At 37.2% G+C, this 22,691-nt stretch overlaps 1 protein-coding gene across 4 annotated transcripts in view; it reads left to right on the forward strand.

Annotated features, from left to right (window-relative positions):
• VPS8 (VPS8 subunit of CORVET complex) overlaps nucleotides 1-22,691 on the forward strand; it is a 254,741-nt gene that overhangs the window by 118,661 nt on the left and 113,389 nt on the right. For all 4 annotated transcript variants that reach the window (XR_007135933.1, XM_047788199.1, XM_047788209.1 and 1 more), the window contains 9 exons: nucleotides 441-483; nucleotides 1,849-1,921; nucleotides 2,210-2,329; nucleotides 9,061-9,132; nucleotides 14,529-14,648; nucleotides 15,956-16,012; nucleotides 19,504-19,586; nucleotides 20,322-20,406; nucleotides 22,058-22,156. Coding sequence is in view for 3 of the 4 variants with exons in the window: in XM_047788199.1 (XP_047644155.1) it covers nucleotides 441-483; nucleotides 1,849-1,921; nucleotides 2,210-2,329; nucleotides 9,061-9,132; nucleotides 14,529-14,648; nucleotides 15,956-16,012; nucleotides 19,504-19,586; nucleotides 20,322-20,406; nucleotides 22,058-22,156 (752 nt within the window). In the remaining variant the exon portion in view is untranslated. The remainder of the gene's footprint in view (nucleotides 1-440; nucleotides 484-1,848; nucleotides 1,922-2,209; nucleotides 2,330-9,060; nucleotides 9,133-14,528; nucleotides 14,649-15,955; nucleotides 16,013-19,503; nucleotides 19,587-20,321; nucleotides 20,407-22,057; nucleotides 22,157-22,691) is intronic.

The raw sequence follows: 22,691 nt of genomic DNA on the forward strand, positions 1-22,691 counted from the left end.
TGTTTAGTCTGAGTTTCTTAAACATTTGTGAACAGTGGATGGCCTTCTCAGCCCTAGACTACCGTAGGTGGTAAGAGTCCCTATTACAAAGAAGATGATGTTATACCTATGCCTTAACATTAATTAGTTAATTCCTCAGTTCATTGCCTGCTGAGCACCTTCCCTTGGTCCAAGCTGTTGCTTAAGCCAACAATACATAGATCTCTATATTCAGATTCACACCTTCTAACATGTACCCTTGAATAACTCATTGATTTTGTGTCTGTGAAAATAATATAATGAACATTCAAAAAAAAAAAAAGTCTTATTTTACTCTTCTGTTATTTGGGAACATACTTACCTCACGTTATATGCCAAGTTTTATTTTTTGTTTCCACATAAAGTTTATATTTCTGAGAAGATTTTGAGAGAGAATTGCTAAAGATATTTTTCTGTTTTAGATGAGCAAGTTGTTATGGGCAACAAGCTTCTTGTATATATTAGGTAAGAGATTTTTAATTTATTTATCCGTGGGTATACTTCTTTTATAAAAATTCTCCTATATTCTTAGAGGTACTGTCATCTCTTATTGATATAGTGCTTTTTCATTTTTCAGTGTTCTTTCATGTCTATACATGAAAGTGCTTCTGAACCATGAGTGATTTTGTCCCCCATCCCCTCTCCCTACGGCCAGACTTTTGCAATGTCTAAAGACATTTTTGCTTGTCACAACTGAAGTGGGGGAGAGATGCTACTGGCATCTAGTGGGTAGAAGCCAGGGGTGCTGCTCAGCATCCTGCCATGCACAGTGTAGTCTCCACAACAAAGAATTCTCTCTCCCCAAATAGCAGTAGGGCAGAGATTGAGGAACTATTTTACTTTTATTACCACCAAGTGTGGGATATGTGTTTGTCATATTTTGTATGTAAGGACAAGAGATTAGTTTGCATCATAAAAAAGTTAGTGACAGAAGTAAGCTGAAATGTTTATCTCCTTGCCCCTGGAACAGAGTTCTTCTGATAGACTATGCAGGCTCATAGATAAATGGCTGGCTGGCAGGCAAGAAGGTGGCAGAACCTACTGGCGCATTATTTTAGCTTCTCTATGCATCAAAGTTAACTTCGAGGCCTATCTCACATTTGTTATGTTGATTCTTTAGTGTAGATGAACATATGTAACATTTACCTAGTACTTTATCATCTGTACCCTAAACTTTAGAATATGCTGGTGTTCAACTGTCTCTAACATTTAAAGTTGATGACTAGTTCAAAGAGGTTTAAAATTCACCCCCTCCTCCAAAAATGAGGACATATTCAGAAGACATTTTTATAATTCAGCCCACAAGGCAAGTCATTCGCTCTTGGAGGTAAAACTGTACAATTAATTTCTCATGAGATTCTAATTCTCCCTGAAAGCATGCCTGGATACAGATATTTATTTGCCTAGCTCATTCCCTGTCTTTATTCACCATTCTTAGAACTCCTGGATTAAAAATCTCTGAGAACATGAGGCTTTTTACCTGTTAGTATAATGATGCTCTTAGGCTATTTCCAGATGCTGGGTATGAGCCTTGTGGCTAATCTGCCCCCATTCCTTCTTGCTGGTTTAGTGCAGCCTGGGTTTTTCCTAGGAAAAAAATAAGGAGAAATGAAAGTCATTACTCAGTCACAGGATGTGTTATTTCACCACCATCCCTGTCACTCCTGTTTTCTGAACTGGCTATCATCTTGATCTGGTCTTGAACCTGACCTAACTAACAAAAACTGAGCCTGCTTAAAAATCACACTAGTATTTTGGGTTTGAACAATGTGTTCCTGGGAAGTTAGCCCAATATAAGTCACCACATCTGTTCTCTTTCTTCTCTTCTAGCTGTTGCCTAGCAGGTCGTGCCTATCCCCTTGGTGACATCCCTGAAGATCTTGTTCCCTTGGTTAAAAACCAGGTTGGTGCTATTTTCATAGCATTTTTATTCTCTTGTTAAAATGGAGTAAAGACAAATTGTAATTGAGGGTTACACATGGGTTAGGAGCTATCAACTGTGACAAGAGAGAGCCTACACACCATTGCTGAAGCCAGTAATTATAGCTGAGAGAGGTTAGAGAAGTTATAACATAGTGGCAGTTTAAACTAAATTCAACCTGCTTTTATTTTATCCAGTTGGGAATCATTGCTTCAGTAAGATACTTTGTAAGGTGAGAAAATAATCTTTTTTTTTTTTTTCATCTTGCAGGTTTTTGAATTTCTAATTCGCCTGCATTCAACAGAAGCTTCCTCTGAGGAAGAAATCTATCCCTATGTTCGAACTTTGCTACATTTTGACACAAGAGAATTTCTAAATGTATTGGCACTGGTAAGAGATAGTATGATTCTAAAGTATTTTAAAGGAGTCAGGGCGATCTTTTTTTCTTTAATAGAAAAAAAGACAAATAATAGTCCTTATGCAGGGACAATTGTCCCTAGCCATAGGTCAGTGTTTCAAATGTTTTCTAATTCTTTATCTCCCTATCTTGCCTACTTCATTCTCCTCTATTTCCTCCTTTCCTGCCTCCTTCTCTATATCTGTCTGTCTCTGTTCCCCCCTTTTTTTTTTCTTTTTGGCCTTGCCTGTGGCAGGTATATGTTCCCAGGCCAGGTATCTAACCCAAGCCATGGCAGTGACAATGCACTCATCCACTAGGGAACTCTGTCTCTTTTGACACATCCTCATTAAAAAGGTAAAGCAGGATTAGATGTGGTTTTAAAAAATTTTCGTTGAAATATAGCTGATTTACAATGTGTTAATTTTTTCTGTACAGCAAAGCAGTTCATATATATCATATGAATATGTGATATATATTCATATTCTTTTTCATTATGGTTTTATCTCAGGATATTGAATATAGTTTCCTGTGCTATATACATTAGGACCTTGTCGTTTATCCATTCTATATATAATAGTTTGCACCCGTTAATCCCAAACTTTCAATCCATCCCTCCCCCTCTTCTATTAAAGAAAAAAAGATGTGGTACATCTTTGATTTCATAAATTATGTTAGTTAGCATATTAAATATGGAAGATAGCTCTGAAGTACATGTGGTGGTGATGATAGTAGAAGTAACTATAATTGAAAGGGGCATGGAAGCTTCCTGCTAAAAAAAAAATCCTTATACATGTTTTATTAAAGACGGATTTTGGTGAGCCAGATTCTCTGTGAAAATGCCCCCAGGGGAATAATTATATAAAACATGACATATCTTCCCAATTAAATAGTATTGTAGTTATTTTTTAAAAAACTTTTTAGTGTGTTCCCGCTGTGGCACAGTGGGTTAAGAATTCAACTGCAGTGGCTAGGATTGCTGTAGAGGCATGGGTTCGATCCCTGGCCTCGTGCAGTGAGTTGAAGGATTTGCCATTGCCGTAGGTGCAGTGTAGGTTGTAGCTGTGGCTCTGGATTCAGTACCTGGCCCAGGAACTTCCATATACCATGGGTGCAGCATTTTTATACTATGGGTGGCACTTGTAAATTTTAGTATTTAGTGAGGCAGTGGACTCACAAATATATAAAACATACAAATACTGTATATGTACAATATTTGGAGAAAAAAGACAGGAAGGAAATGCATCCAAGTATTAATAGTGATTAACTCTGTAAAATGGGATAAATTTATTTATTGAGTATATAGTACTTTTTTCTTTTTCTTCTCTTTTTTTTGGGGGGGAGGCGGCCTATGCCCACAGCATATGGAAGTTCCCAGCCAGGGACTGAACTCATGCCACAGCAGTGACCTGAGCCGCTGCAGTGACAACACCGGTTCCTTAACCCGCTACACCACAAGGGAATTCCTGAAAGATATTTTAGAAGGCAAATAACCCTAAAATTTAGGGCTGTTTGTACAGCTGAACGTGAAAGATAAGACAAATAGGGAAGCATCACAGATTCCCAGATTTCTGACTTGGTGAACTGTGTGTATAGTGGTTTATTTGTCCATATAAATCAGTGGAGAGATACGTTCTTAAGAGATGAATGGGGTGAGGGGCAGAGTAGTGGTGAGATGAGGGTGAGGTAGATAATTACTTCTCTTTTGAACTTAATACATTTGAGAACCTAGAAGACAAGCAGAAATTTCCTTTTATGTGTGCATCAAGTGTTGGCTGCATTCCCAAGTACTAGAGCAGGAGAAATTGATGAGACCTAGAACCCTAAATCCTGGATTCACTGCCTGTTATGTCTGCCATAATTGATTTGTCACACCACCTTCCTAATTAATATAACTTTTTTTTTTCTTTTTCCGGCTACACCCGCAGCATATGAAAGTTTCCAGGCTAGGGGTCGAATTGGAGCTGCTGCTGAGGCCTACACCACAGCTATGGCAACACTAGATCCAAGCTGTGTCTGTGACCTACGCCGCAGCTGGATCCTTAACCCACTGAATGAGGTCTGGTATTTAACCCGCATCCTCACAGAGACAATATTGGATCCTCAGCTCGCTGAGCCACAATGAAACTCCTAGATGACAAACTTGAAATCATATTTTCCCACTTTTTAAAATGTAGGAATTTTTTTTTTTTTGTCTTTTGTTGTTGTTGTTATTGTTGTTGTTGTTGCTATTGCTATTTCTTGGGCCGCCCCCCGCGGCACACGGAGGTTCCCAGGCTAGGGGTTGAATCGGAGCTGTAGCCACCGGCCTACGCCAGAGCCACAGCAACGCGGGATCCGAGCCGCGTCTGCAACCTACACCACAGCTCACGGCAACGCCGGATCGTCAACCCACTGAGCAAGGGCAGGGACCGAACCTGCAACCTCATGGTTCCTAGTCGGATTCGTTAACCACTGCACCACGACGGGAACTCCGGAATTTTTTTTTAAGTGAGGTTTTAAAATTTAACTTTCTGAGATACCATTTATACAAAATATAATTCACCTCTTTCAAGAGAAGAGTTTGACAAACGTCTGCAGTCTTGTAACCACTACCACAGTCTAGATATAAAACATTGCCGTCATCCAGAAAAGATTACCTTTGCAGTTTTGTAGTGAGTCCCAACCCCAGACCTGGCAACTTCTGGTCTGCTTTGTGACAGTATAGGTTTGACTTTTCTAGAAATGTCTTAAATAGAATCGTACACTTTGAAGCTGTTTCCCCCCTCCCCCCCCCCCCCCCCCCCGCTTCTTTCACTTAAAATAATGCTTTTGAGCTTTATCTATGCTGTTGCTTATATCGTGAGGTTGTTCCTCTTCATGGCTATTTAATTTTCCATTTTATGGGTTTATGGATCATGCATTTAGTGTGATATCTAAAAAATCTTCATCTAACTCAAGGTCACAAAGATTTTCTCTTGTATTTCTTTTAGAAGTTTTATGGTTTTATGTTTTACATTTAAATCTATGATCTATCTACTTTGAAGAAATTTTTGCATGTGGTGCGAGGTTTAGATATAAGTTCTTTTTTTCTTTTTTTTTGTGTGTATGTATCTAACTCTACAGCACCATTTAGCAAAAAGACTGTCCTTTTTCTTCTGAATTGTCTTTGTACTTTGTCAAAATATGTCATCTCTGTGTATGTGGAGTTGCTTCTGAACTCTATTCTATGCTACTGATCTATTTATCTGTCTTGATGCCTATATCGCGCTGCCTTAATTACTGTAGCTTTATAATGAGTACAGAAATCACATTGTGTTAGTTCTCCCATGTTCTTGTTCTTTTTCAAAATTACCTTTTATTTTACAGGGTTTTTTTTTTTGCACTTCAGTATGAATTTTGAATTACCTTGTTATTTTCTATAAACGCCTGTCTGGATTTAATTAGGATTGTGTTCAATGTTTAGTCAATTTAAAAGAATTGACATGTTTGCAATACTGAGTTTTCTGACCCGTGAAAAGATACACTGTTCCATTTATTTATATTTTCTTTAATTTTCTCAGCAATATTTTGTAGTTTTTAGTGTAAGTTTTCTGAGTGATAAGGACTCAAGGTAATGTTTTTTTCTATTGTACATTTTAAAATTTTGATAAATTAAAAACTGCCTACCTCTCACCTAGTTTTGTACACTGCTATAAAGAAAACACAAAACTGAAAATATTCTCTTTCTGGTCCTTTACAGATAATGTTTGTTGACCCCTGGATTAAGATTTAGGCAACTATCATTATCTTACATAAAACCTATAATACTTTTTAAGGGACTACAGAAGTTTTTATGACCAAGTTCATAGGTGACCTTAGACTTGAATTTTAGGTCTACCATTGCACTTCACAAACTGTGCCATTCTCCATAAGGACATCTTTTCATATTATTCCTCTAAAAAGCATTGCAAATTAGAAGCATCTTTATGAAATGAGAATGTTTTAACCTAGAGGTGCCATTTTGGTGGCAGCTGTTAACTACAGTCAAAATATATCATTATTGGAGTTACCATCGTGGCTCAGTGGTTAATGAATCTGATTTGGAACCATGAGGTTGCGGGTTCGATCCCTGGCCTTGCTCAGTGGGTTAAGGATCCGGCGTTGCCGTGAGTTCTAGTGTAGGTCTCAGACGCGGCTTGGATTCCACATTGCTGTGGCTCTGGCGTAGGCTGGAGGCTACAGCTCCGATTAGGCCCCTAGCATGGGAACCTCCATGTGCGTATATCACAACATTCATAATGCAGTATATCACCACTTAATTATGTTCACAGAGGTAAACTTGCAATATCTCCTTCAAAGCAGTGAATACATGCTGCCAAAAGGAAAGTGGTTAAAGAAGTCTTTTTACCTCCTGTCAGTGCTGGAGTTGTTCAATACATATGTTAATTCTCCATGGTTTGGGGTTTAGTTGAACAGCACTTATGCTAGCAGGTAGTACCTTCTCTCTGTGACTGTAGAGTGACACCTCGCTTTGGTAGACTGGGGGGGGGGAGGGTACATATTTGTGTGAGCGTGTGCGTGTTTGTTGTTTGTATAAACCTTAGGTAGAACTGAGAGATTTTCTAGACCATCTTTATGTCTTTAGGCAGGGTTGTATTTAACCCACATAAACATCAAAATATATTGTTTGAGCTTTCAAATTTTCAACGCCCCCCTGGAGAACTCGTTTTGGCTTTTCTTAGACAACTAGTAGCAAAGCATTCTTGTTGAAAAAAATTTTTTTAAGATCTCATTTTCCTCTGTAATTAGACAAATAAGTAAGTCATTTGTTTAAAGTGCCTACTGCGTGTCCGATAAGAATAGGAAAGGAAGGACATGCTAGGAAGAGGACAGCATAAGCAGAGATGCTTTGGGGAAGTTAGGGAAGCCTGGGGCCTATTTAAAGAAGAGTAGGTTTGAATGTAACTATGATGTATTCTTGAAAGTTTGTGGTATTGAAATTCTTTTTTTTTTTTTTTTTATATCTATAGGGATAATGGGTTCTCTATATACTTGCTTCAGAAATTGCTGTGTGGATCTAAACATTTTTAAGAGCCACATGTACTACATGAAAACCACAGAAAAGATCTTCAAGTCTCTCATCATTCTTATTATTCAGTAAATATTTTCAGAGTTCCCTGGTAGCCTAGTGGGGTTAAGAATCCAGCTGTGACTGCCGTGGCTCAGTCTCTGGCCTGGGAATTTCCACATGCCATCAGCATAGCCCCCCCCCCAAGGTTTTTTTTCATTTCAGTTTATTGATAGCAAATACAATTTCAGTTTCTTCATATATGCTTCCTATAATTTCTAGGTATTTTCAGTATCCAGTACTGTCATTTACTTGGTACATGTTCTGTTCAAAATATATTCAACTCCTCTTGAGCAGGGACATAAAATCAAAAGTGCTGTACTTGGTAGTGTTTTGAAAATAGAATACCTATTAATTTTGATGTATCCTTGAGGATTTTAGCATTGTGACAGTCTTATTAGGACTGGTTCCAGCTAGGAACCATGAGGTTGCAGGTTCGATCCCTGGCCTGGCTCAGTGGGTTAAGGATCTGGCGTTGCCGTGAGCTGTGGTGTAGTTTGCGGAAAGTCTCAGATCCCGCATTGCTGTGGTTGTGGCAGAGGCTGGCCGCTATAGCTCCAATTCAACCCCTAGCCTGAGAACCTCCATATGCTGTGGGTGCAGCCCTAAAAAGCAAAAGCAAAAAAAAAAAAAAAAATTATTTATTTATTGTTGAAACACCACTTTTTCCTAGTTGTCATGGAAATCATGAAAATTATTTTTCATGACAGTTCATAAGCTGTATTTCACTTACTATTTCCAAACATCATGCACAGAATGAAGGCTGAAGGCTGAGTATGTAACATGTCTTTCATCCTTCTCAAACCCTTGTTCACAAATTGCCTCTTACCATTAGTCTTCTTTCTTTTTTGTTGCCTATAAACTTTGCCATCTTTTCTTGAGTCAGTTTTTGGTTGTATAATAATCACTATGTTTTTATTCTTTTTTAAAATTCAGAATACCATGCAATATTAAATGTTACAGCCTTTTATTTAGCTCACTAAAGATAATATTATTAAAGGCATATTAGGTAAAACCTGATAGGAGTGGTTATCTTATTTGGGAATTTACCTGACTGTTATCAAGAATTTTTTTTTTTGTCTTTTTGCTATTTCTTTGGGCCACTCCTGCAGCATATGGGGGTTCCCAGGCTAGGGGTCCAATCGGAGCTGTAGCCACCGGCCTACGCCAGAGCCACAGCCACGCGGGATCCGAGCCGCGTCTGCAACCTACACCACAGCTCATGGCAACACTGGATCCTTAACTCACTGAGCAAGGGCAGGGATCGAACCTGAAACCTCATGGTTCCTAGTCGGATTCGTTAACCACTGCGCCACGACGGGAACTCCAGAATTTAATATCTTGTTTCCTTCTAAAATTTTCAAATAATATTTATTTATTTATTTATTTATTTTTGGTCATTTTATCTTTTTTTTTTAGAGTCGCACCTGCAGCATATGGAGATTCCCAGGCTAGGAGTCTAATCGGAGCTGTAGCCGCTGGCCTACACCAGAGCCACAGCAATGCCAGATTCTTAACCCACCGAGCAAGGCCAGGGATTGAACCCGCAACCTCATGGTTCCTAGTTGAATTCGTTTCTGCTGTGCCACAACGGGAACTCCAGTACTTATTTAAAAAAATTTTTGTCTCTTTTAGACTTTTGAAGATTTTAAAAATGATAAGCAAGCTGTAGAATATCAACAACGTATTGTGGATATTTTGTTGAAAGTAAGTATTCAAAGAAAACACTTCTTTGTATTGATGTTCATATTAAGAAAACTGAATTAGAGCAAGTTCTGAAATAGTCTTGTTTAATAAAGCAATATGTTGCAATCATTTAAAAATTTTGTTATGTCTTTGTCTTCAAAAGCTGAATGAAGTACTAATCATTCGTTCAGAAAATATAATGTGTCTCAGCTTTAGACTGGATACTAGGGTGCAGAGTACTTTTGAGAGGTACATATTGTGATAATTGCTGTGTTAGTATGATTACATTCAGTAATAGCGACTAACTTCAGAATGCTTTGAGAAAATAGTTAATATGAAGTATTTCCTCCTGTCTTATGCCAACATCACTGCGTTGCTAAGGTAGTGCCATGGTCCTGAGATGATGGGTGACAGACACTTAAGAATGATTTGAGGCACGCAAAGATGATCATCCCAATCTAAACCTAACTAGATTCAATTGAAAGCTATTTTGAGATTCATGCTGTTGCTAGTGAGTAAATGCAGAGCCAGATTCTTTTCCTTTCCATCTGCACAGCTTCAGCCAGGCCAGTTTGTTCTTGTAGTTGAAAGCTTAGAGTTTTTTTTTTTTCTTGTTCATTTGGCTATAAAATGGAGATTTCTTCCTCTTAGTGACTTTTAGATTATTTTGGACAAGACTCCAAAATTAAAATATTCTCTAGTTGTGTATATAACATTAGTACATTGATACATTTATAATAGTTCTTTATAATTTTCAGAGCTCATTTGTATACATTATCTTATTTGAGCTATATATTGACCTTGTTAGATAAATAGTGATGAATATGAGAATAGGATTGCTAAGGTTACAAGTATGGAGAATTTTCACCTAGGTTTCCAAAATACCTTCCTAAATGGTCTTATTCTTCTTCTTCTTTAACTTGTTATTTTACTTCTCCGCTACCTAATATTCTTCTATGGCTCCCCATTGGCTCAGTTACAATTATGGTCTACTGTGAGAGAAAATTCAAAATAATAATAGTTTAATTGCTTACATAGATATTTTCTTACTTGAAATGAGTTTCCTCCGGGTAGAGACTCTGAGGATTTTTTTTTTTTGGTCATTGTTTAAACATGCCCGGAAACATGTCCAACACAATGCCTGCAACCTGGTGGATGTTCAAGAAATGTTTGCAAGTGGATTGAATTTGAATTTGATTTTAAAACTGTCCTGCATTGGAAGAACAATCCAAATGAAAATAAATAAAAGAAAATAAAGCTCCTCTTGTTTATTGCGGGGTTTTTTTGTAAAGTATAGTTGATTTAAAATGTTGTGCCAATTTCTGCTGTATAGCAAAGTGACCCAGTCATATATATGTGTGTGTGTACATATACATATACACACATTCTTTTTCTCATGCTATCTTCCATAATGTTCTATTACAAGAGACTGGATATAGTTCCCTGTGCTACACAGTGGGACCTCATTGCTTATGTAATAGTTCGTGTTTTTTTAAATTGAAGTATAGCTTATTTATAATATTGTGTTAGTCTCAGGTGTACAGCAAAGTGATTCAGTTATGTACATAAATTTCTTCAGATTATTTTCCACTGCAGGTTATTATAAGATAATTTTCTGTGCTATGAAGTAAATTCTTGTTGCTTATCTGTTTATGTATAGTAATTTGTTACTGTTAATCCCATACTCCCATACTTGATCCCCTGCCCCCCTTTCCCCTTTGGTAACCAGAAGGTTGTTTTCCATGTCTGTGAATCTCTTTCTGTTTTGTATATAGATTCATTTGTATTATTTTTTAGATTCCACATACCTATGATAACACTTAATAATTGTCTTTCTCTTTCTGAATTACTTTACTAAGTATAGGTCCATTCTTGTTGCTGCAAATGGCATTATTTCATTCTTTTTATGGCCAAGTAGTATTCCATTGTATGTATGTATGTATGTGTGTGTATATATATATATATATATATGCCTCATTGTCTTCTTTTTTTTTTTTTTGCTGCTTTTTCAGGCTACACTTAGGGCATGTGAAAGTTCCCACCAGGCTAGGGGCCGAATGGGAGCTCCAGTTGCCGGCCTATGCCACATCTACAGCCACACCAGATCTGAGCTATATCTGCAACCTACACCACAGCTCATGGCAATGTCAGATCCTTAACCTACTGAGCGAGGCCAGGGATTGAACCAACATCTTCATGGATACTAGTCAGGTTTATTATGCTGAGCCACAATGGGAATGCCTTCATTCATCTGTCAGTGGACATGTGGGTTGCTTCCATGTCTTACTAGTGTAAATAAGGCTACTATGAACATTGAGGTGTATGTGTCTTTTCGAATTAGAGTTTTTGTCTTTTCTGGGTATATATCCAAGAGTGGGATTACAGGATCATATGGTAGCTCTATTGTTCGTTTTTTTTGTCTTTTTTTTGCTTGTTTGTTTCATTTTATGGCTGCACCTGTGGCATATGGAAGTCCCTGGGCCAGGGATTGAATCCAAGCCACAGCTGCTACCTCCGCCACAACTGTGGCAATGCCAGATCCTTTAAGCGACTGTGCCAGCCACGGGATTGAACCTATACCTCTGAAGTGACCTGAACTGCTGCAGTCAGATTCTTTACCCACTGCACCACAGTGGGAACTCTTATTTTTTTTAAAAAAATTTTTTACTATTGTTGATTTACAGTGTTCCATCAGTTTCTGCTATACAGAAAATGACCCAGTTATACATATATATATATTCTGTTTTTCACATTATTCTTCATTATGTTGCATCACAAGTGACCAGATATGAGAACTTGATTTTTAGTTTTTTTGAGGAAACTCCATACTGTTTCCCATTGTGGCTGCACCTTGTATATTGTTTTGATAGTATTTACCTAGGATCAATGAAGAATGAACTTTTGAGATTATTTTCTCATTTCTGGTGATAGAGTTGTACTCATTTGTTAAAGTATTTTTCCGATGGAGCATAGGCAATGACCCGAGAACAGGCGAGCAAGCATCAAACCTCAGGCATTATCATGGGTGCTGAATGAATGCAGACATGGAGGAAAGCTGTTAATTTGTGACTTTATACAAGATTACCCAGAAAAATGGGTCTCATAAGTATGGTCTCTGCAGTAAGTCACAGAGAGGAAATAGAAGCCAAAATTTCTAGGATGATAGCCACTTAGACACTTACTGAGGTGGCAAGGGAATGGGCTGTGAGTTAGAACTGTTTCCTTAAAAGGTGTTTCTAGGAGTTCCTGATGTGACTTAGGGGTAAGGAACCCGACTAGTACCCATGAGGATGTGGGTTCAATCCCTGGCCTCGCTCAGTGTGTTAAGGATCTGGCGTTGTCGTGAGCTGTGGTGCAGGTCCCAGATGCAGCTCGGATCTGATGTATTGTGGTTGTGGTGGAGGCCAGCAGCTGTGGCTTCAATTTGACCTCTAGCCTTCGATCCTATAAAGCCTTCAATCCTATAGAGCTTAAAGCCTTCCGTATGCTGCAGGTACAGCCCTTAAAAAAAAAAAAAAAAAAAAACGTGTTTCTAAGATCAGATAGTTAAGGAGTTTATACTTACAGAGCAAAAGGAAGAGCTAAAAACAGAGAAGATCACTAATTGGTCCCCAGGAATTGAGTCCTAGGAAAGGACTTGCACACTGAAAGGGAGTGATGACTGGGTATTTTAAAGCTTTTGAAGGCTCTTTGAAGATTATAAATTGGATTTAGAGCCACACATTACAACCTGAAATATCCTTGTACTCTAGGAATGATTAATTGTGCACTTAAGCAAGCTGTGATTGCTAGACTAAAAACAGAAAAAGGAAGAGATATACTTCTTAGCAAAAAAGAAAAGTAGGCCAAAAGCTCAGTCCCAAGGGAGTGTTTTATAGTAGGAGAAATCAAATACTTTACCTTTGAATGGAGAATGAAAGGAGGGAACTCAGGACTTCACTAGATGAGATGGGGTACTATTCCCTAATTTGCTGCAGAGTTGCCTCCATAAATTCAGCTAGTCTGGGACCATACCTGGTCTTCCTTCCCAAACTTCTGCATTCTCCTTCTTTGTTAATGGCATCATTCTCCTTCCTGCCTGTCAGGCTCAAGATCTGCCATTTTGCATTCCTCCTTCAGCTGCATGTTTCCACACATGCAAATACTTGTCCTGTCTCCTCTTTTTGCTGTGTCTTTCACCTGTTTCTCTTTTCCCTTTTATTATCACTACTCTTGTTCTTAACCCCTCTGTCTCTTCCTTGGACCCCTGTAGTCACATGCATTTTGGTCTCCCTACCTTTTATTTCTTGCTTCTGTTATTTTATCCTAAACACTGCTGATGGGGTTATTTTCCTAATAAGCACAGTGCTGATCACCACCAACTCTCCTGGTTGCACCTTTAGTAGCTCCTCAATTTTCTATGGAATAAATTCTACATTCCTTAGAATGACATTGGAGGCCTGATCTTTTCTTTCACTCTTAATTTCTGCCTCCTCCATATGCATGCTGCTGCATTATAATGAAACAGTTTTTCCAAACAGACTTGTATTTTCCTGTGTTCATGCTTTTGCCCCCACCCTTCTCTCTGTCTGGACTGCTCTCTCTGACCTGACATTTCCCTTTGGCCTGGGTTCCACATGGGCTTTAAAGCTTAGTTTGAAAGCTACTTTCCTCATTTTCTAAAAAAATTCCCTCCCTAACCAGTTGAACTAAATATTCCCCGCTCTGTTTCTGTTGTCATTTGTTCCTTTATAGAAGTGCTGATCACATTATGCTTTTTATTTAAGGTTTGTTTACCTGTCTCACGCGTTGCTTTTTGGTTCATAATTCCCTCTAAGTCCTCTACCATAGCATCTCACTCATAGTAGTAGGTACTCAGGAGATGAGAGCTCACCTAAATCAAAGGAACAGTTATGACTTGATGACAGTGTGTGGTTGCAAAGAGCCTGTTAGGTGAAATCATTTGTTTAAGAAACTGCTTGTAGACAAGGCAGAAGCCTTCACTTCATTGATTGTCGAGCTAGCTGAATTCTTTTCTGGGATATCTTCACTCTCAAGTTACCTTACTTTCAAACTCCAAAGAAACCCCCTTCTTCCTGTGTTGGTGGGCATATTTTTCATAGGGTTACTTTAATTTTAAATTCTCTTTTAAGAATTCCAAAGGGAAACATGATTAATATTTCTTTGAAATCCACCTCTTTAACAATTCAGTTTTCATCCAGATTGTGCCCAGAAATATGCCCCAGATCACTTAAGTGCTTTATCTTCAAGGTATGCAAGTAGTTGTGCTCCTTCTCTAAGTGGTATTGAAGTCAGTTCACTTAATAAGAGAACCTTTTTTGATTCTTTAGTAATGAGATTTCCCCCTGCTTCTAATTGTATATTTTTTGTGTCAAACTAGATGGTGTACTGAATACATGGTCTCTTTTGTTTATCAGGTTATGGTGGAGAACTCAGATTTTACTCCTTCACAAGTAGGGTGTCTCTTTACCTTCCTTGCCCGGCAGCTTGCAAAGCCTGACAATACCTTATTTGTAAACAGAACCCTTTTTGATCAGGTGAGTGTCTTTAACCATAACAGCTAGAATTTTTATTTACTGTTCATAGAAAAATTCACTAGATTACATGTGGTTTCTTACAATTACAGCCTACTAAACAAGTGTCTTACCAGGAAGAAGCCTCTTCAGATTTCAGTTTGGATCTGAATTAATTGATTTTTTTTTTTTTTTAACTAGACATAGCATGACTTTGTCTAGTATCGTGGGAGTGTGGTTTGTGGATTGGTTTATTGGGGTTCTGTTCTCTCAATTATTTTGGTCTAAATTGTCTAGAATTCTTTGCTTAAGAGTTTCCCAGTTTAAGAATCACCCATCTCAAGGAGTTCCCTTCGTGGCTCAGCAGTTAATGAACCTGACTAGGCTCCATAAGGATGCAGGCTCAATCCCTGGCCTCACTGAGTGGTTAAGGAACCAGCGTTGCCATGAACTATGGTGTAGGTCACAGATGAGGATTGGTTCCCGTGTTGTTGTGGCTGTGGCCGGCAGCTGTAACTCCAATTCAACCCCTAGCCTGGGAACTTCCATGTGCTGTGGGTATAACCCTAAGAAAAAAGACGAAAAAAAAAAAAAGATAGAGAAGAAGAATCTACCCATCTGACTAGTAGTAAGACTATGATGTTGATCATCTGAAGGAGAGGTTGCTTTTAGAAAATCTGAATTTGCTTACAAATGACTTTGAAAACATCTCCTAGTCCCAGTTAAATATCCACAGGTGGCAAAGAAAATACTTTTTATCTGGAGAAAGTTGCTAATAATGACTAGCATTTATTGAGCATTTCATAGTTCCATGCTCTGTTCCAAAGTTTTATATGTATGTATTAACTGAGTGCTCCTAACAGCTTTAAAATTGGTATAGTTGTTACTCCCATTTGCAAATAAGGAAACTAAAGCCTGGAGAGGTTAAGTCACTCATTCAAAGTCATACATAATAGATGTTATTATTAGCATTAAATGTTTTTATTAAGTGTTAATAAGGTTAGGATTCAAATTCAAGTGCCCTGGCTCCAAAGTCCACGCTTTGCTTGGTCCATAGCATTGGGGATCTTAAGGTATATAGATGATGCTGGCTTCTAGTCATGTTTCTAAACAGTAAGGAATGTGTGTAAGATACATATTAAGTAGCATATCTGAGCCTGCTAGGCCATGTACTAGGCCAGACAGTTGGGAATATGCCATGTACCTCTGGTCCTTGTTAAGTCGAATGTGAGTGAATTGGTGATACAGAAAGGGTAGTTACTGTTTTCATTATGATGGTGGTATGACATGCATGCTGGTATCCGATGGAAAAATACCTTTTCTTTGACCAGGTCCTTGAATTCCTCTGTAGTCCTGACGATGACTCCCGACACTCTGAAAGACAGCAGGTATGAGCGGTTAGAACTCATTTTGCTATAGAATGGGAAAGAAGACAGAGTAAGCCAGAAAGAACCCTTCTGTACTAGACCTCATCAGACATAAGGGGAAAATAACTTCTGCCAAACTCTAATGCTAAGTTAGGTAGTGGCAACCAGAAAGCAGTGTGAATGGCTGTTAGTTTGAGCCTTTTTCAATCTAAATTCCTAGATTGACCCGTCTTGCGTTCAACATGACGTCCAAGAGAATATGAACTTTATCCTTCTCCTGTAATTAGCAGCAGTTTGCACTTCTTCTATCCTGTTTTCCACGAGTGACATTAACCTGGTAACCACTCCTATTTGCTATGGCCGTGAACCTGAAAGGCTTCAGGATCCTGAGTATTGGAATACTAACCTTTTGGTTTAGTGCACTAGGGCTGACCACTTCTGGAGACTAGAATTCACCTGTCCCTCCACTGATCACTTTGAGAAAGAAACTGATTACCACATCTTTCTAATTAGCCACTTTCTTGAGGGTCCTTCCTAGGAGTAAGATTTCTCGAAAGCTTATGCACTGTAATTATGAGCACTAAGAGAGTCAGTCTATTTAAAATGTCAGATAAGTAAGCTATAAAAATTAAAAAATTAAGTACTTTGAGAGCTATGCTGATTTTTTTTATGGTAATATATGCCGGACTGGGAGGTTGAGACTAAGATAAAGAACATAGAATCTCAACAGTGAACCCTTTCTCTGAACAGCTGTGGCCCAGTGACTATTTTAGGGATGAGAACAGCTGCTAAAACTTCGATTGTCTCCTAAATTATATTGAATACAAATAGTAATGTGGATTCCTCATTTTGCCCTGTTTCTCTATAGAAGAAGTGAATCATGCTGTACATGACGTTGCTATATAACATGATAAAAAACTTTTATGTAAATAATTAAATAAAACAGAGATAAAAACCAAACCTAAATGTAAAAGCCAAACCTTTAAAAGTAATCATAGTACAGTAATCTATTATCAGGAATCCCCTTTGGGATTATTTGGTGGTTCTTTCCCCAATCAGAGATTTAGAAAGAAAACTGTTAAATTGTTGAAGGTCACAACGAAGATTAGAACCCAATTCCTTCCCTTCCAATCTAGCACTCTTTGTTTTGCAGTTTGTTATATGTCAAAATTTGTTAATGCACTATACTTGAATATTTTCCATTGGTATCCTGATAAGAGTTTAACAACTAGTTCATACTGATATGAATGTGGTTGATATTTTCATTTATGAAGTGAATAAGATGAAAGTGCAACAGTGAAAGTATGTTAAAACTTGACTCATTCAGCAATGAAATGTCTTATTTGCTGAATCGGATAACAGTTTTTGAATACTGGAAAAATTATTCCTTAATTTTTTAATGCTATTTATACTGTAAAGACTCTAACATGCACACTTTTAAGTTTGTTTTATTACCCTTCTCTCCATCACTTTCTTAAGCAGGAAGTGGCACACTTTTTCTGTAAAGGATCAGAGAATAAATATTTTGGGTTTTATGGGCCATATAGAGTCTCTGTCACACATTCTTCTTTGCTTGTTTTCTAACTCTTTAAAAATATGGCAAGCCCTGATTTACAGCATTTGCCAATTTCTGTGGTGTAATCCCAATTTCGATCAACAAGCATGATGTCACACTGCACAGAGTGTTGGGAGGAAATGCACAGTACCATACTCTTGTGTAATATTTCCGTCACGGAGACATAGATACAATAACTGACCTCAAGAGCATACACAGTAAAACATAGTGAAATAGGAAGTGATGAGTTTTGGTATTAATTACCTTTGTTTTTAATTTATTTAATTAAAAATTTATATAATTCGATTTTTAACAATACCTATATTTAACAACCAGCTTACAAGATGCCTGAAAAATTAACAGTTACCTTCAGCTCCAATAAGTTGGGTCAGACTGGCTCCAGCAGTAGCATTTGATAGTTATTCCAAACCGAGGCTTCTAGCAGATGGATTTGCTCTCTCATTGTTCTACATAGCAGTATGTTATACATTGTAATACTCAAAATTGATTATATTAGGTTTCTGCCTTTAAAAATTTTTTTTACTAGAAGATAATCAATTTCTTATGTTAGAAAAATACTTTGTTAAATGGTTTCCCAGAATTGTGAGAAATGTGGTATTACTCTGGATCTCGATTTTTTTTTGTCTTTTTGTCCTTTTGGGCCACACCTGTGGCATATGGAGGTTCCCAGGCTAGGGGTCTAATCAGAGCTGTAGCCACCGGCCAACGCCACCAGAGCCACAGCAGTGCCAGATCCGAGCCGCATCTGTGACCTACACCACAGCTCACGGCAATGCCGGATCCTTAACCCACTGATCGAGGCCAGGGATCGAACCCACAACCTCACAGTACCTAGTCGGATTCATTTCCGCCGCGCCACAACGGGAACTCCTGGATCTTGAATTTAAATACAAGAGAGAGCTTTCTCATTGCTATAGTGACTATGTAGTGATTCTATTATATTTTGAAGTTTATTAAAATATTGATGCATCAATCTTAACATCCTGGTCACATTTTTTATTTAACTATTTAGTGTGGTAAAGATTAATTATATGAACCCTAGTGTTTTGTTTGTTTGTTTTTGAGGTCAAATATGTGTATCATTTTAAGCATTTTAGGTGCACGATGCTCATTAAACATATTCTCATTGTTGTGCAGCCGTCGCCACCATCTGTCTCTAGAATTTTATCTTTTCAAACTGAAACTCTGTACCCATTAAATAATAACTCTTCAATACCCTCTCCCAACCACCTGGCAATTAACATTTAACTTTCTATCTCTGGGAATTTGACTACTTTAGGTACCTCATATAAGGGGAATTACACAGTACTTGCCCTTTTGTGACTTATTTCACTTAGCACAATATTTTTAAGGCTTATCCATGTGTAGCATATGTCAGAATTTCATTCCTTTTTAAGAATGAATAATACTCCATTATATGTATATACCACATTTTGTTTATCCATTTATCTATTGATGGACATAAGGGTTGGTTCTACCTTTTGGCTCTTGTGAATAATGCTATACTCTGAGAAACCCCAAATTTACTTAGAAAAAATTTACATGTGAACATAGATACTACCTGTGGCAACGAATTTTAAAGAGCTGTAAGCTGTGAAAGCACCAGACAAAAATTCACTTCTTGAAAGAAAATATATGGACATTTTTAGCTTAGTGAAGGGTCACCTAGATATTCTAATAAGGCTTGTTTGCGAACACTGTGGCATTTCTTCCGTGTTTGAAAAATAAAGTTATTTATCTTTTTATAAGACTGAAATGCAATATGATCAACCTTAAAATGGCAGTGTAGTTCCTGTGTACATGAAAGCCAAGCTGAAACATCAGCAAATAATAAAAGAACAAAAGATTTGGTTTGCGTGACTGAATGAACTCTTTAAGTGCTAATAAATAATAGTAAATCCCAAAGTGTTTTGACTCATTTATTTTAAATGTTCAGGTCCTTTTAGAATTGCTGCAGGCTGGAGGCATAGTTCAATTTGAAGAGAGTCGGCTCATTCGTATGGCAGAAAAAGCAGAGTTGTAAGTTGTTTTGAAGCCTTATATTAGTTCCCATAGAACTATTAAATTACATTTCTCAAACTTGAAGCCAGTTTATTGATGCGTTGCCACTTTTTTAATTAAGAAAAACTGTGCATGTAACAATAGCAACAAAGCCTAAGAGAAAAGTTTTTGCCTTTCAAGTCTAGAAATTAAATTTGCAGAAATTAAGAGCAAGTAAATTTGAAGTGCTTGTACATTTGTTTTAGTCTGAAAATGAAATAGAAATCTATGATTTATTATTTTATTTTTTTGCTTAAAATTTCCATGATACGTCATAGATTTTTGACGGTTATTTGTGTATTATAAACAATGCAGAATTTAACTCAGATAAGATGCAGTATGTTAACACTACTATCTATCTAGTTTGTTGAGTATTTCATTTGACATAGTCTGAACAGGGAAACCTTATAATTGCTTCATTGATATCCAATATATGACTTTTTTATGTGACATGTTTTAATATTTATTTTGTGCTCAGCTTTGAAATTGAAATTTCTTATAAACATAGTATTCAGCAGCATCTTAAACCTATATTTAGAAGAATGGAAGATACTCACCTCCCTTAGAAACTGTAACTTCATTTAACAGCAGAAATCACATCTACTCTATTCATTTTCCTTAATGCTAATCTCTGCCTGAACAAACATCTTAAAACAATAAGCTAATAACCACCTGCCTATTTGGTACACTAAGAGTTTTCCTTTTATTCTCTAGTTATCAAATTTGTGAATTTATGTATGAACGAGAACACCAGTATGACAAAATTATTGATTGCTACTTACGTGACCCACTGAGGGAGGTAAGAGACTATTTACCTTTTTTTTTTAATTGAAATATAGTTGATTTACAGAGTTGTGTTAATTTCTGTTATACAGCAGAGTGACTTAGTTATACACATATATACATTCTTTTTTTTTGATAAATTCCTTTCCATTATGGTTTATCCCGGGAGATTGGATTTAGTTCCCTGTGCTATACAGTAGGACCTTGTCTGTCCATTCTAAATGTAGTAGTTTGCACCTGCTACCCCTAAACTCTAAGTCCATCCTTCTCCTTCCCCTTCATCCTTGGTAACCACAGTCTGTTCTTGTCCTTGGGTCTGTTTCTGTTTTGAACATAGGTTCATTTGTGCCATATTTTAGATTTCACATATAGGTGATATCATATGATATTTGTCTTTCTGTCTGACTTTCTTCACTTTGTATGATAATCTCTAGTTGCATTCATGTTGCTGCAGGTTGCATTATTTCATTCTTTTTTATGGCTGAGTAGTATTCCATTGTATATATGTACTACATCTTCTTAATCCATTCATCTGTCACATAAACCATTTAGGTGGTTTCTAAGTCTTGGCTGTTGTGAATAGTGCTACAATGAACATTGGCCTGCATGTATCCCATATCCCTTTGAATCATTGTTGTCTCTGGGTATATGCCAGGAGTGGGATTGCTGGATGATATAGTAATTCTATTTTTAGCTTTCTGAGGAACCTCTATATTGTTTGCCATAGTGGTTACACTAACTTATGTTTCCATCAACAGTGTAAGAGGGTTCGCTTTTCTCCACACCTTCTCTAGCATTTGTCACCTTTTTTTCTTGCTCAGTTTCCTCCCTCCCCTTATCAAGTAGAAATAACTACTCAGTAAGTAGCTATTCACTAAAAATATTTGTACATGTATTTGGTGATTTAAAGTTTTCTTCATTATTCTAGGTTTTTATTGAGTGCCTGCTCTTAGCCAAGCATGTATTGATAATTAAAATAGACATACAGTTCCTGCAATTTTAGAACTTACACATTAGTGATAGAGACTGACAGTAAGAAAACCAAATATATGATTACAGATTGTGATGAGTGCTAGAGAAATTGGATGCAACTTGAAAGGATAATGAGGGAACTGACTTATATAGAGCAGCCAGGGAGGGAATCTTAGATAAAATGACATAAAAACTGTGTTTTGGAATTTGAGAAGAAGCCAGTCAAGCAAAGAGTCAGTGGAAAAATATTCTAGGTCAGGGAGCAGTATATTATATGCAAAGATCTTGAGGTGGGAAAAATTTTTTGACATGTTTAGAGAACTAAATAGAGATTGTGTAAGTGAAACAAAGATCAATCTAAGTGGAGCAAAATGGGTAAGAGCAAGAGTGAATTAAAATGAAATTAGGAATGTGGACCATGACCACCAAAGCGAAAGATGATGTTAACTCATTAGGTTAATGAAATTGAGACTAAAATTAATTGGAACAGGTTTGCAACTTCTAAGAATCAACCCTAAACTTTAAGCAATAACTCTTTCTTTTTAGTCAGTCTTCCATCAGTTAACTATCTCCAAATGGTTTTCCATCTCCAAATAATAGATATCTACCAAAACTGGTACAGATATTAGATAGTGACTAAATATTTCCTGAGTGAATGAATGAATGAATGAATGATACTGTCTTTTGCTCTTCAGGAAGAAGTCTTTAACTACATTCACAATATCTTGTCCATTCCTGGACACAGTGCAGAAGAGAAGCAGTCTGTATGGCAGAAAGCAATGGATCATATTGAGGTACTTATTCAGTAAAACTTTTAAAACTTTCTCATTTGTATGAATATCTCCCAAATTAAATTTTTGCAAAGTAATGGCAGATATCATATTATTAAGTTGATTTGCTTGAGGATTAACATTATTCTATCTCACATAAAACCTATGTCATATATAATTTATTTTATCATAACTCCTGAAAATAACTCATGTTTGATCAGCTGTTTGACAAACTGGAATATTAGTGGGTTTTTACAGTTTTTTTAGAAATTCTGAGGAGTTTCCATTGTGGCTCCATGGGTTAAGAACCTGACATAACGTTCATGAGAATACATTCGATCCCTGGCCTTGCTCTGTGGGTTAAGGATCTGGCGTGATGGTGAGCTGTGGTGTAGGTCACAGACATGGCTCAGATCTGGCATTGCCGTGGCTGTGGCATAGGCCAGCAGCTGCAGCTCCAATTCGACCCCTAGCCCAGGAACTTTATATGCTGCAGATGTGGCCCTAAAAAGAAAAGAAAGGAAAAAAAATCCTGAGAGTTTTTCTTGATCTTTTTCTC

Source organism: Phacochoerus africanus, chromosome 1 (assembly GCF_016906955.1).
Source record: "Phacochoerus africanus isolate WHEZ1 chromosome 1, ROS_Pafr_v1, whole genome shotgun sequence".
Taxonomy (NCBI): domain Eukaryota; kingdom Metazoa; phylum Chordata; class Mammalia; order Artiodactyla; family Suidae; genus Phacochoerus; species Phacochoerus africanus.